At 43.7% G+C, this 16,004-nt stretch overlaps 1 protein-coding gene across 11 annotated transcripts in view; it reads right to left on the bottom strand.

Annotated features, from left to right (window-relative positions):
• The window catches only part of THSD7A (thrombospondin type 1 domain containing 7A), a 424,790-nt gene that overhangs the window by 174,332 nt on the left and 234,454 nt on the right, over positions 1–16,004 (bottom strand). For all 11 annotated transcript variants that reach the window (XM_053259796.1, XM_053259795.1, XM_053259797.1 and 8 more), the window contains one exon: positions 6,655–7,492. In XM_053259796.1, the coding sequence (XP_053115771.1) occupies positions 6,655–7,492 (838 nt within the window). The remainder of the gene's footprint in view (positions 1–6,654; positions 7,493–16,004) is intronic.

Genomic DNA, 16,004 nt, shown 5'->3' with positions numbered 1-16,004 from the left:
GCCAACATCTGAAGCACAGACAAGGTACAGGACCTTCTCCACAGCAGAACTGAGAGAGAGGAACATTTCCTGAAAGAAGTTCACTCGTACCCTTCCCTGCTTGCCTTTTAGCAGACACCGAAGACCTGGGGAGGAGCTATGATTGGGCAGATGGCTTCAAAGAACCTGAGCTGCCCAACTCCGGAGAGCTGCTTGGTTCACCCCTTGCCCCTTCCTGCCTTCTTCATTCTTCATAAGCTCCGAGGGAGCCCCCTCTCCCCTAACTATGTGTCAGCCTGTCTTTTCTAGTAGCATTTAAAAATATTGTCATGGGTTTTAGACTGCTGCTCTTTCTTTTATATTGATTCTGATCTTTTAATTGCAGCTTCAGCTTAGAAGTGAATGTGATCTCTTTGGATATATTATTTTAATTTTTGTATTTCTGTTTGCAACCTTTGGTATTTGACAAATACCATACAAATACTGGAAACAAATTTAAAAAATAACTCTGCCATCACTGACCTGTTAATCCTTCTAAACCCTGGACAATAAATAATTGGAGCCACATTTTAAATTAAGAAAGGGTTGAGGCAGGGGCATAACTATAATAGGGCAAGGGGAGACAGTTGTCTGGGGGCCACTGTCTTGGGGGGGCCTCCAGAGGCAAGTCACATGACTGACTCCCCCAGCTGCGCACCCGCCCGGGCTTCCTTCAGTTGTATTCATCCTCCGAAATTGATGTGAGTGTTAAGACCTGGAGCTACCAGAACAGCATCTCTTTCTTTAGTATCATTAAATGACTTGCATCGTTCACAATTTACAAAACCTTTTTAAAAATAATTTAGGATGATGTTATTTATACACACACACACACACACACATATATATATACATACAGACATACATACACACACATATGCTTTTTGTTACCAGTATTCAGCCTCATTTAAGATTTCTTTACTTCATGAGCTGAGCTTCAGTGAGGGGGGAGGCATTTAAAAATCTTGTCTCTGGGCCAACTACAGCCTTGCTAAACCCTGGGTTAGCAACACTGGCTTTACCCACTGACTCACTCCCATGAGACCACCTCATAGTTTTACTATGCACTTTTTTTAATTGAGGAAGAGCTGAAGGTCAGAAAAACTGACTACTCAATTCCATGAGACATATGCATACAACCCATGCTATCCCCTTATATCAGGGGTTCTCCAGATGTGTTGGATTATGTTTGCAAACCTACCAAGTTACAATGGTCAAACGCCATTGCCTTTGACCATTGATGGGCAGGAGTTGAAGTCCATCAACATATGGAGACCCAAGTCTGAGAATTTCTACCTTATCGTATGCTTCAGCTATTGGGTTTCAGCTGCCTTGCCTTGATTGCTGCACAGGCAGCTTTTTCACAGAATCATGTGCCATGTTTAATTAAAAGAGCATTAACACAATTTCTCCAACCCCAACTGAGTAAGAAGTTATATGACAAAAGTCACAATCCAAGAAAATGAACAACAAAAATTAACCCAAAGCCAGCTGGGCAAAAAGAGAACTCTGCCAGAAGGCTCATTCAGCGAGCAGCAGGGAGTAAAATGATTTAGTTACTGCAGTACTTGAGGAAGAAAGGAGCGCTAAATTCATAGCTAACAGAACTGAAGGAGCAAATGAAAGTAACTGAAGGAGGACATGAAATTTCAAATATGGGTTAAATGTATGGGATACTTTGCAAATAGAAAATGAGTATATGTGGGCCACAGGAGGCCTATGTTTAAATCTGTCCTTCCTTTGGGGCTCCTTTGTCCTGATCTCATGAAGTCTTACATGACAACCAACACACCCCCAGATTTTCCACAGACTGTGAATGCTTCTTCATTCAGTTCAAATCCAGGAAACAGATTCAGATGTGCATTCCTCTGCACATTCAATTCTGCTCATTTCTATGTCCATGAATGGGGATGTCTGTGTTCAGAAATGTTTCATATACACATCTGAGCATTCACAAATTACTAGTTCCAAAGGCCAAACTAGACATTACACTTATCAGCTTTCCACCTGCAATGGCCCAGATGGTGACCACAATTCGCAACACAAATCTCAACCATGACAAACAAAAGCAAGAAAAGAAACAGGAACAGCCCAAATGACTACAGGCATGCACATACCGAAAATTGTAGTTTGGTTTAAATGCAGAGCCATGAGTTCTCCCTCCTGAGAACAGATTTATGGCCCTAGGCATGGAGAACCCTCCCTCACCCCCTAAGGAGTCTGCTACAAGGGAGACTGCATTACACTAGGTATCTCCTTCACTATTTAAGAATTCTGGCCTGAGAAACCCCTGGGACAGAGAGACAGGAGATCTATGAGACCTAAGAGAGCCAGACATGTCCCCTGCCACCTGCAAACTCCTATCGGAATACCTAGGCAACACATACTTATTAACCATAGAAACCATCATCCAAATTTTGGAACGTTTAAATACCATAAGAGCAAAAGTAGATAAGCTCAGGCATGCCTTTGATGTGTTCGTAACACATGGTAACAGAGGAGAGAAAAGCCCAACTAAAACCCAAAAAATAGCTCCCAGCAATATCCAGGCAGCTCCTTTCTCAGCTCCAGATGGGACCTCTGCCAAAACTCCACACAAGACACACATAGGGCTGCCAAAAACAACCCACCCAGCTAATTCACCACATATACTTCAAACCTCTCAGGTACTGCTCCAAATTGCAATGAACCACAATAATATACAGAAATAGCCAATAATAAACTCTCTGAGCCTATTTTTAAATTGCCGGTTGATAGACCTGGACTTGATCCAATTTCTGTCCAGATTTAGTCACCTAGAGACTAAGAGGATTTTGTTCACCTTTAATCATGCCACTTTTCATCTTATGCTCATTCGGATGGGGGGCATCTTTTCCATAATGTCAATATAAGAACTATCAGAGTGTTCAAGGATTGCACAATTTGGCCATTATTAGTAGAGAGTTAGGAGCAAAACTCTTCCTTCTGAAAATGATCTTGTAGATAACGTTCCTAAGGAAATGAGCTCAGACTCCACTTCCAATGCATCTGCCTCTCCCTGCTCACAGCAGATTCCTCCAACTCAATCCTAGAGAGCTACAGCAACCTAGTGCAGGAATTGCAAAGGCATCCAACCCATGGAAATACTGCTTGCCCCAAACAGCAACCCCACCATTCCAAACTATGGTTTGACTCTGAATGTGTTGAAGAAGAAGAAAATGCTCATTGCTAACTACAATGGCCATAAAGGTAACATAAAACCAACAACTCTGAAGGACCTCCTGAAGCAGAAGAGGCAATACACATAACTACTCAAATACAAGAAAAGAAATGCTATGAAAGACACCTGGTCATGTCTCATCCAAGCAGTCAGAGCCAATGACTTGGCCCTGTATCCCAGTTACAGCTTGATGCATTTTGACAGCTGTATCCCACCAGAGGTATGGGAAAGGTACTTCAGCGAACTGTACAAAGATGAAGTAATTGACCATGGATGCCCTCACCATGATGTAGAGGACCAGCCTGCCTGGCTGCCAGTGACAGCTACAGAGGTCATGGACCTGTTCTCTCAACTAAGACCTGGAAAGGCTCCTGGTGATGAGCCTCCCTGAGCCTGGTAATCCTCCTTGAGCTAAAAAAAAAATTCAGCATAGTGGACTCCCATCTTGCCTTCATTGTTTACATTTATTGATAAGCACAGTTGTATCCCTAGGGACTAGGAGCTAGCAGTTATTGTTCCCATTTTTTAAAAAAGGCAGGGGGGGATGTCCCAGTCAACGATAGACCCATCAGCTTGCTCCGCACAGTTAGCAAGCTCTAAGCGAGACATCTGTGTTGGAAACTGGCTGGAACAAGAAAACCTCCTAGCGGAGGAACAGACAGGCTTCACAGAGGGATGATCAACCATTGAACAGTGCCTAGTTCTTCAGCATCTAATTGAGAAATACTCCAAACGCACTACAGTCTCCCTGTATACAGCCTGCATAGACCTCAAGCCTGCGTTTTACCCCATCTCTCGAGTCATATTGTATGGGAAACTGGGTGCCTCCTTTATCAATCGGCGCTTGCTATTTCTCATTTGTACCCTGAATGATGACACGTCCCTGAAAGTCAGATGCAGTCCTCAAGGTCACTTACCCTGCACCATTCAAACCTGTAAGGGCATAAGACAACAGGTATGTGCTTGAAACATGATTCTGTGTCCGAATTGCAGCACAATCCCTTGAAAACCAGGGACTTACTCAGCCCTTTTAACACAGAGGAGAGCAGGTTCGTACCTGCTCCTCCTCCACTCACTGCCATTTCTGTAATTGTAGCGCTCCCCTCAGCTATGACTGTACACTGGCGGGGTTTCTCCCAGATGCCCCTACGCAATGCTGGCACACACATGGCCTATATACATGCGTGGTGGCCATTTGCATGGTCAGCAACTATGTTGACCAAGACCATGCATTTCCAGCATTGTGCAGGGACCGCTGGGAGACACCCCTCTGGCGCACAATCATAGCTGGGGAGAGCACTGTGATTACAGAAGAGGAGTCAAGCAGAGGATGTGGATCTGCTCTCCCACGTGTTAAAGGGACTGTGCAAGCCCTTGGTTTTAAAGGGATTGTGCTGCGATTCTGACACTGAATCGCATTTCGAGCACATCCCTATCAAACAAGGTTGCACATGTGCCCCACTCCTGTTTAACTTCTACATAAACACCATAGTAAGCCATTTAAACTACCTGGATTTTCAACACCACCACTCCCCCACCACACACTCACACCAAGCTAGCAGAGAAACATATCTCCATTCTGCTTTAGCAATTCTCTCTAGGACTAGAGATATGCGAGCTAGCTCAGCTCGAAGTCCCATCCTCAAACTGAATCGAGGGGAGCCAGTCCAAGGGGAATATCTTACAGTGCTCATATGTGGTCTCCCATTCAACTGCAATCAGGGAGGACCCTGCTTAGCTAAGGGGACAAGTCATGCTTGCTACCACAAGACCAACTCTCCTCCTTGATGTGTGAGCACTGTAAGATATTTGCTTTAGGGGATTGGACAGCTCTGGGAAGAGCAGAAGGTTCCAAGTTCCCTTCCTGGCATCTCCAAGATAGGGCTCAGAGAGATTCCTGCCTGCAACCTTGCAGAAGCCGCTGCCAGTCAGTGTAAACAATACCGAGCTAGACAGACCAATGGTCTGACTCAGTATATGGCAGCTTCCTATGTTCCCTCACCCACATGTTGCTTCCCTCCCAGAGCAAATATCAGCTTTCAGGATGGGGGAGGCAGGACTGGGACAACAATGCAAGAAGAAAGTGCTAACCTGTTGCTGCTGTTTTAAAACTCTCTCACACAAATGGACAAATGACCACAAATGTAATGTTACATCTGGTTTGGCCCAGAGAGTTTGTGTGGTTTTGGAAACTACCTACCGGTTAGCTCCAGTTCCTCTTCTGTGAAATTATTTGCATCATTGTGAGAATAATAATTCCGAGCATTAATAATGCTCAGTTTTATTGTGAGAATGGACAAGATAACTCCATTCTCATGCACACATCATAGATATGAACAAGGGGTTGATCATGGAGTCTGAAGTCCGCAATCATAATGACAGGAACATAGTAGCAGCCTGCAACAGCAGTAGCCATGAAGGAAAATATCAGAATAGGGAAAGATAAGAGTTATTCATGTACTTGTAGGGCCAGCTTCAGAAGATGGCAAGGTAGGATATTAAATGGGGCCTTAAAACCAGCACAGAGTGCATCACCCCCAAAGTGCAGCCATTCTCACTGCACTTTAAAAACAGTGGACAGCAACAACTTTTCTGGAGCTGAGCTCAAAGATCTTTGCAGGATTTTTCCACTCACGAGTAGGGGATGCAGGTAGGTAAAAGGTTTCATACTACTACCACTACAAATGTAAATATTTGCAGTCATAGTCAGCGGAGTAGTAAAAGGTTTCATGGTGCTGTCCCTCTCACTTTTTTCATTGCCACCACCTAATTGTGTTCTGGGTTGTAGTGGTGATGGTGACTGGCCTCCTGGGAGTCTGCTGCTGGTGGGCACAGATTTGATTTTCACCCACAAGGCTTCAGGTTGACGGCAGGAAGCATGCCATCAATCTGATTGGATTTCATGACAACACCACATGGTTCTCTCATGAACCAATGAGTGAGGGCAATGCTACCTATCATATGTATATACCGCCTATCTATCCATCTATCCATCCATCCACCTAATTTATATACTCTCTCTCTAAACAGTGAGATATATAAACACACATTTCAGCTTATCCCTTGCTTTCTTCCATGTACTTTGCTTGGTACAGAAGATATCAACATGCCAGAATCCTCCAGGAAGAGAGTATGTGTTTTGATGAATAATGTTTTGCTTCCTAAGATAGTATTTACACAAACAAGATCTATGGCGTTCAGCTTGTTTAGCAAGACACAGCTAAGACCTATTTAGTATGATCAGCCGTGGTCATGTTCAAATACTGTGTGCAAACCTTGAGCTTGACAGAGACAAATAGAAAGAAAGAAACTGAGCCATGCTACACAACAGAACCACATGACAGTATAATGCTGGGGATTTGTGCCTGATTTTCTTCAAGACCCAATGGATTAGAAAGAGATAAACAGATGCTTAAATTGAGAAAAAACCGCATTACCTTAAGGCCACAGTTTTCCCGTTCCTGTGAGTGCACATCACCTGCCTCGTCTGGTATCCAATTTGTATGTCCCAATATTTGTTCTCTTGCCTGTTCTGTCTGTTGCGATTCCTCTTTTTCTTGATAAGCTCACGGGCCTCTGGATCCCTTATTGTTTTCTCTTTGTCCTTGTCCTTGTCTTTCTCTTTGTTCTTCCCACGTTTCCTCGCCTGCCTTATGTGCCGTGAGTGGGGTACTGAACACGCACTCCATGGCCCCACATTCAAACTATACAGGCTTTCTTCAGTGGTACATGGCGAAGAGCTGCACACCTGAAATTCAGTCAGGTTAGGACAGGCAGAGCCCCCATACTGAGGTGGGGCAACAATGTGGCGAGAACGATGCTTCAGCCCTTTCCCACAGCTCTTGGAGCACTCAGACCAGGCCGAGAACTCGGCCACAATGCAATCCTGCCGGCAGGGGATGAGGCACCCCTGTTCCAGCTGAGGCTTCGGCTCAAAGTACTCACATATAGTGTCCTCGGCTACAACCCCATTGGATTTCTGGACACACATTACATCCCGCGTCTGAATCCCTTCCTCCCCTCTGACGCACTCCGCTGGTTTTTCAATGCTCTTTGAAAGGACTGGCTGGCACTGATTCCAGTTGCCCAGTTGCCAGTCATACAGTTCCTTGTGCCAGTCACAAACCCTGAAGCAGTTTTGCTGGTTGTCAGGCCTCTCTGCCTGCTTGCAGTTTGTGAGCAGCGTGGTCCAGCCTTCCACATGGGCGCACCAGATTGCCCGCGTCTGGATGCCTCCTGGGCCACATTCATCTCCCATACATCTGCCCCATGGACCTAGAAACACGAGAGAAAAACATGAAGACTGAAACTTCTGACATCCCAGTAATTACAGTTTCCTCATTAAGACATGGGCAGAAAGATGAAACGGAGCTGAATATTTCCCAGAATCTCTACATGATTAATATTAATGGTGAAAAGTTCTTGATGTAACTTTGTACTCTCTTCATTCCACACACAGACTACGTAATAGCATGCAACCATAGCTCTGTCCATCTGTTTTCTCATCTTTCCGTGGATTAAGGATATATTTGATTTTGGCTTCCTTTTATGTTGGATAAATAAAACATTTGCACTCCTGGCAATCATCTGGGATTGGTCATGTTGTCGGAATTAAAATATTTTCTGAAGGCAGAAAGTTTCTAAGAGGGCATTAGTGATTTCAGCTTTCAAGTTTCCCATCTGTAGGTGGGATTTTGCATAAATTCCCTATCATGTTGTCCCTCCCTTTGTGATTCTTCTGCTGTTGGCCAAATGATATAGCAGAAGAAGGAGCATTAAGACAAGAATTAGATAGGACAAAAGGAATACAGTCAGTGTAGCTGATTATACAGAGATCACAAGCCTGCATATACTGAAGCTGGAGAAGAGATATGTTTTATAATATACTACAAGACAATCACTACTGTATTCTATTGCCTATGGTTTAAGCAATAATGCTGTGTGTTTGTGTGTGCACATGGGTGTGTATAAGGGAGTACAGAAACACAGAACCAAAGCCTGGGGTGAATAGTTAAGAGTTTGGGACAAGGTCTGTCCTCACTCACCCACGAAGCTCATGGCATGACCTTGAGCCAATAATGCTTCCTTTCGATCTTGCCTACCTTGCAGGGTGGTTGTGAGGATAAAATTGGAAGAACTATGTTCAACACCCTGAGCATCTTGGTGGAAGGGTAGTCTACAAATGCAATTAATAAGAATAATTTTCCATTAAAATTTCTGATAGAAAGGAAGAAAGCAAAGATGGAAATTTGGTTGAGAATGAATGCAGCAGAGATTAAGCAAGAAGAAATAGGAATGAAGAAGCCAACAGATAGACTGGGCTTCAGGGCTGTACAAGAATATTCACATACAGTAGGAAGGAAGGGAAGGGAAGGGAATATATGGACACAGTATGGAAACTAAAGTCCTAAGGAATACTACAGGAGAACAGGACATCAAGTGCAATAGAAAGAAACAGGTGAAAGGAAAGCACATGGCTCACTTGGTTGTGTGCTACAAATGTCTAACTGCCTGGAGGGTCTGTATTTGGGAGTGGTGCTGAATCTCTGGTTCACCATATCTAGTGCTGGCTCTTCAGTGCTTGAGGGGCAAATGGAAGCCTTGAAGCCTTCCTCTGTGTGTGAAAAAGGCTGGCCCCAAGTTTGTGTCCTTGTGGAGAACATAGGAACATAGGAAGCTGCCATATACTGAGTCAGACCATTGGTCTATCTAGCTCAGTATTGTCTTCACAGACTGGCAGCAGCTTCTCCAAGCTTGCTGGCAGGAATCTCTCTCAGCTGTGGGTTACCAAATCCTTGTTTGTAAATCTTTGTAGATATATGATGTACAAACAACCACTTTGTATATAATTGTGCTTTGGTAACGTACTGTATACTTTGGTAGTTTGTTGGTTCAATAAAAAAAATCTTGTCCTATTTTTTTTTAAAAAAAATCTTGTCCTATCTTGGAGATACCAGGGAGGGAACTTGAAACCTTCTGCTCTTCCCAGAGCAGCTCCATCCCCTGAGGGGAATTATCTTACAGTGCTCACACTTCTAGTCTCCCTTTCATATGCAACAAGGGCAGACCCTGCTTAGCTAAGGCGACAAGTCATGCTTGCTACCACAAGACCAGCTCTCGGACTAGGAACTATTCTTGGACCCGGCAAGATGAAAACCTTCTAGTGAATGCTCAGGCAATGTCTTTGCTTCTGGCACAACAGAGAATGCAAACTAATCACACTAAGCTAGAATAGCAGGGTGTTTTGTGGTGCTCGAGGGTGGGAGCAAGGCTTTGGTGGTACTTCTGTCTGTGCAGCCAGCCATGAAAAAAAAACACACACACACACACACACCACATAAGGCTTCAAAAATAACTAATCTGAGAAACACCGACCTGCATGACCATCCAAAACATACTTAATGCAGTGTGTGGCATGCCCAAATGTGTGGATTTTCTGTGCATCTTGAATGTATGAAAACAGTCACATAATAGGATATCTTTAAATAGGATAGCATGGATGAATAACGAATCAGAATTTGCAAAGGCCTTGATGTGCTTCCAAAGAATGCTTCAAGAGATTGCTAGTCATTGAAGCAATGCCACTGCAGATCCTGTTGCAGGCTATGTGTAAAGAAGACAATATGATTCTTGCATTTTTAAAAAATTAAAGCTAGTTGGGATGCTTCTACCGAAACTCTGGCTCAAGATGGCTATGGTCATTGGCAGAAAGCAATTTCCATTAACAAGGAATGCTTCAGTTGTCTTGAACATACCATTTATTACTAGTAAGGCACTACCCACCCATGTAGGAAGGAAGTACCTTCTAAGGTATGCATAGATTTCTAACTCCACAGTCAAGATACTTCTAAAACCACCAGATAAAGCAAGCAATCCTTACAAGATAACACTGAGGTTCCAAAATGCTCTTTGTTCAAGCCTTGATTCAGTATTCCTGCCTTTATCTGCTCTAGGTTTTACTGAACAGATGGAAACTCACCATCACATTGTACAAGAAACTCTGCCTACCCGTTCAAAGGTAAGGTTCCCTGCTTCTCACTAACGTTTCCTGCTTCTTATTTGTTTTGCTGCCATCTCTTTCTTCTCTATGCTTCAATCATGTTGTGAGAAGCTCTCAAAGGTACAATACATCCAAATGGGACTTTGATATCTCCTACATACACATACATAAATACATACATACAGGCAGGCAGGCAGGCACACACACACACTTTTACATCCATACTCTGCCACACCTTGAAGCTGTTCTCATGAGCAGCCAAGAACGAGCTAAGGCAGCCAAGCCTGCTCTTGGTTGCTTGTCGGAAGCAGCAGGAGGTGAGCGGCTGCCACCACAGCAAACCCGCCTGCAGAACCCACAGCTTAAACGTGGTTCAGGGAGCAAGAGGTACCTTAGCCATGTTTCTTTGATCATCTGCCAGCCCTGGCTGCTTGTCGGGGCTGTCTCCCCCCAGGGGATACCCACAATGTATCGTGCACTTGCACAGTGCATTATGGGAGTTCCTGGGAGTGGGGGGGAAACACATTCAAGCCCCCGACCTGTAGCAGAAATTCCCCCCGGGTTCTCGAGACAGAGATTGTCACCAGCAGTTTGAGAGAAAGCAGAATTCATTGCTAGCAATTTAAGACTCAGAGGAATAAATTCCAAAGGCTGAGTCCCGTTTACATCGTGACTTCGCCTTTTGTATACATAGCAATTTACATATTGTAGATACAATCCTCATTAATAAGCAGCATCATTTTACAGTTATACCAATCAAACATTCTCTCTGCTAACTATAATTAAGCATTTCTCCTCCTTCTTTTCTCTGCACACAGTTAAAACTATTTCACTCCCCTTTCCAGATGTGGCCTTGAAGGTGTTGTTAGCTAGCGCCCTGTTATCTAGAGATATCAGAGGGGCCCCAGCCTGCATTCCACAGTGAACAAGAGTTATTGTGCTGTTTGCAAGTTTGCAGTTAGAGCAGCTTGCAGACCCTATTAACCATTTCTTGACCACAACAAACCTGAGTCTGCCTCAGACCCTCTGTGCTGCTGGAAGTAGTGGAGGATCTTCTGGGTGCATGATCTATGCACCCAGCGCCCTCTGTGGATCATCTGCGGGGAAGAAGATAAGGTGACAAAATCTTCCTCCCCGCCTGCCCACCGAGCCCTTCTCACAGATCGTAAGAAAGGGCTCCTTATAAAGTGTTAGTCCATTTTAGAAAACTCTAGCATAATCATGTGTCTGTTCTCAGACCTGAATATCTGAAATAAGGCAGGCACACTCAGGCAGCAACTTGAAAGCTGCAGGCCCTTCAGGGGACAAAAGGCATGAGCTCCCTCCTTGTCTCCACTCATTCACTTCTATTTATTTATTTAATGGTACATCCCGCCCTTCAGCACATAATGCTTTAAGGGCAACCTACAACATTAAGATAAAGGCAATATAAGAGAACAATTTTTCCAACTTCTGAATAAATAATAATAATAATAATAATAATAACAATAAAGAACAATCATCAACATGCTATGCAACACAACACTGAGGTTGCTCATCAGCTGGCACTGCTGTCCACATGCCAGGCAACCCTGGCAGTGTTGTGCAAGTGGGTAGCTGAGCCACTACTTAAAACTGCAGTGCACACCCACAGTTGTGTAGCACTATTTCCACTGGAAAATGCCGACAACAGTTTGGGGATGGGGCTGTAGCTCAGTGATAGAGCATCAGCTTTGCATGCAGAAGGTTGCAGGCTCAGTCCCTAGCATCTCCTGCCCGAAAGCTTGGAGAGCCGATGGCAGTCAATGCAGACAGTACTGAGCTAGATGGACCAAGGGTTTGACTCAGTAGAAAAGTTACCTATGTTTCTAACTGCCTGTTTGCGCAACACTGTTGGGAAGGCCCAGCATGTGCTCAGCAGCTCCAGCGGATGAACAACACTGGTGTTGCATTGCACACCATGCCTGCCACTATATACTAGCCCATTACTCTCCTGTCCTTCAAAGAACAATAAAAACAGAGCAAGTTGATAATTCTATGCATTATTGTCTAAACAGCTATAGAATGAATCAAATCACTGTTCTAGTGCTGCTTTAAAGGTAAAGGTAAGGTGTATCATCGAGTCAGTGTCAGCTCCTAGTGACCACAGAGCCCTGTGGTTGTCTTTGGACGAATACAGGAGGGGTTTACCATTGCCTCCTCCTGCACACTGTGAGATGATGCCTTTCAGCATCTTCCTATACCACTGCTGCTCAGTATAGGTGTTCCCCACAGTCTGGGAAACATAGCAGCAGGGATTCGAACCGACAACTTTCTGCTTGTTAGTCAAGCATTTCCCCGCTGCGACACTTAAAGTGGTAGTGCTGATAATTGAATGGTGCACCTTTCTCCATTTTTAAAAAAATAACCACTATTTAGATTGTTTAGAGGATTGACGTGTCACTTTCCTGCCAAGCCTATAGAGTACATGGGCCTCCAGTTCTGATAGGGAGTCTTATCCAACTGCTAGCTCTTGTTTTCTTAAAAGCATTCACTGGTCTTCAATAACTGAATGTGGGAAGTGGACTGACACAGATTTTAATGCAAATCTGGAGTCAAGATTGTAGACACACAGGCTCGGGCTTGTATGTAGTAGCTTTGAAGCAAAACACTTCATCAGAGTGTGCTACAGAAGGAAGACTGTAGTCAAGCATTTTGCTCACAGATTCTAAAACTTTAAGCACTACATCCTTGATAGCAATGCCAGCTGGCAGAGATAGATTCAGCACATAAAAACTCCAGCGCTGTTTTTGGTAGATTAAGTTTGAATTAGGGTTTCCAAGGTTTAGCTAGATAGCCAGCAACATAAATGTATGTTTTAAGCACAAATACATTTCAGCAAGATTACCCTAGTTTATCTCTAACCAGCCTTCCACAAATGACATGATCATTGCTGTGGTTTTTTTTTTTAACCCCAAGTATATTTTATATTATGTACAGAGAGATTGCAAAGGAACTGCGCTGGCAGGGTGGCTGGGGAGAAACTGCACAGAGTCCTTCCCAAATTTAGAGAAGAAATAAAAATGCACAAAGTCACCATGTAATGCAACATAATCACAGCCAAACACAAAGCAAACGCCTTCACCTACAATCCTGCAAGGCTCTGTCTTATCACATCACCACACCTTGCATATTCTGTCTGTGTCCAATTAACCAGACCTCCTTTAACAGATCGGAGAAGTGTTGCTAGTCTACTCTAGATGAAGGGCTGCCACTTTCATGCTCCAGAGTCCTGAAGCAGGCCAGCATTCAAAGCAGAGTGCCTCGTATCAAACACTGTTGATGGCCTAAAACTTGTCAGTCCAAAACCAATCTATTCCTGCAACTGCAAATGCTAAGCAAATAAACGTACATTATTACAGAATGATGTGAGACCCTGAAGCAATTCAAATGAGAAAAATGCTTTCCAAGTGTTGAACTGGGAAACGATGATAAATGACAGCACAGTTTAGCTGTATCTTATTTGCTCTGATGGCACTGAAGTCTAAGCGAGGATATTTTTTTCATTAAGCATTTCACATCCCAATCTTGAGTTGCTGAAGTCCATCAGATCCAGACTAACCCCTGTTAACAGAGCAGAAGCATTTTTTTTAAAGGCGATTCTCTTTATTTAGCAGGAAGAAAGCAACTGGCCCTATCCAACCCCAGCACAGCATCCCTCCTGTGTTGTTGGTGTCTACCTTATGTTTCTCTATTAGACTGCGAGCCCTTTGAGGTCAAGGAACCAACTTATTTATTATTTATTTTTCTATGTAAACCACTTTGGGAAATTTTGTTGGAAAGCAGTATATAAATATCCATAGTAGTAGTAGATGTTGCAGAAACTCAGAAGCAGCATGAGGAAACTCAACAACTGATGCTAATGTGAGTGTAACCTTATTTTTCTTTCTGCCAGGATCCAAGCTACAGGGACTAATACTGAGGCATACCTTGATAGTATTACCAATAGTTAATTAATAAGACTCTCATGATCTCAAGATCTCTTTACAGCAGGGCTACACAATCTGGCTCTTCAATTGTTGTTGGACTACAACCCCCATCGTCCTCAGCCACAGTGCCCAATAGTTAGGGATGATGGGAATTGTAGTACAATATCTGCAGAAGTAAAAGTTGTAAAGCTTTGCTTTGCAGGTACATAAAACAGAAATACAAAATAGAATATCTCTGGCAAATTCCAAAAGGTTTCACTGCTGAACTATTCTTGAATTAAACATTTAGAAATAGTGGCTGACATCCAGACTGATGCTACACTAGTAGAGTGAACGAGGATACACAGATGTAAGCAGCTTGTATAGCTGAGCAGATGCTCAAAGTCATACAGTAACTCGAGGTTTTAGACCGCTTGCACAGCAAGGATAGCCAGGGCCTTTTTAAGTCTCTGAGAGTCCTAGGGACACAAGATTCCATTAAGTACCCTCCCGCTGCCCCCTACTTTCTAGCTGACATATTGTGCAACATTATGCACATGGAACATAAAGCCTGCACAGCTGTGCAAGCGCACTGTTGCACAAGCACAAAAATTGTGCAAGCTGAGTTTCACAACAGTGCAGCCATAGATAGATAGATAGATAGATATAGATAGATAGATATGAGCACATGCACTATTGTGGACTTTCATTTGTACAACTTTTGCATTTGTGCAACATGCACAGTATGTAAGCCACTGCATACTGTGACAATGTAATAGCCCCCAATACTTTGGATGCCCCTCCCCCCATCTGTGGGGCCTGGGGCAATTGTCTCTTTATGAAAGGCCCTGAGAATAGTGGATAGCTTTACATTATTCCCTGCAACATATATATGGGTCGAGGAAGAGATTTCACAGCAGGAGGCATGTCACAGGTTATGCAAGCCAAGCTTCTGACTTAGTTCAACTGGTGCAGTGTTCATCTGGGATGTGCTCCAATAATAGTAGCATCCTTGCAACTGGCGTTAGGATTGATATTGTCTCTCTCCACATTCTCAGCATGGGAAATGTGAAAAGACTGTTCCTTCTCCTCAAGGCAATAGCAAGGGGGCGGGGAGAGTAGAATGTCGAAGAGAAACTCAGAGCCAAGCAGTTCTGGGTTTTAAATAAATAAACAAGCAGGTCTTCAAACAGTCCTTCCAAGCCAGGCATGGAAGTCTATCAGTAACCGCTGCAAAGCAAAAGGAAGCAAGAAAGCCCTCCAAACAATGAAAAACCCACCAAACACTTATAGTGCTCACGTATTCCTTCCTTCTGCAATTTAAAGGGCCACACACCATGGTTATTTGAGGACTCTCCACCCCAGCCCTGGTGCAGCTGGCTGAGTTTGTTGCTACTGTACCAATGTTTTCCCCTCCCGTGATGTGATACATGCGCTGTGCCAATTTTGACAGAGCCTTCTGTTCCCTTTGCATGGTAAACTGTGAGGGTTTTACCAGAAAAAATGGCTGGTGGTGTACAAAAAAGGAAAGGAAAGGAAAGGCTGGAAAGTGGTGACCAGCTTTCTGGGGATAGTTCTGTCTGAAACACAGCATGCAAACACAGCAAAATAATGGGAGGGTGGGGGTGAAACAGGATGTTTCGCACAAATAGCTTCCTTTTTCAAATGAACATTTCCAAGATTTCATTTATCTGCACCAAGTATATGGGAATCAACAAAGCAAGTCATGAGTATGTTTGGAGTAGAGACATGCAAATCAATTCGAGCTTGAATTGATTAGAGCACAAAATGGGTCATTTTGAGTGTTTCAAGCTCAAAACAAAACACCCTTAAAATAAAGGGCCTGTTTTGAGCTCAAAAT

Source organism: Hemicordylus capensis, chromosome 6 (assembly GCF_027244095.1).
Source record: "Hemicordylus capensis ecotype Gifberg chromosome 6, rHemCap1.1.pri, whole genome shotgun sequence".
Classification (NCBI taxonomy): domain Eukaryota; kingdom Metazoa; phylum Chordata; class Lepidosauria; order Squamata; family Cordylidae; genus Hemicordylus; species Hemicordylus capensis.
This window is presented reverse-complemented; position numbering and strand designations above follow the sequence as displayed.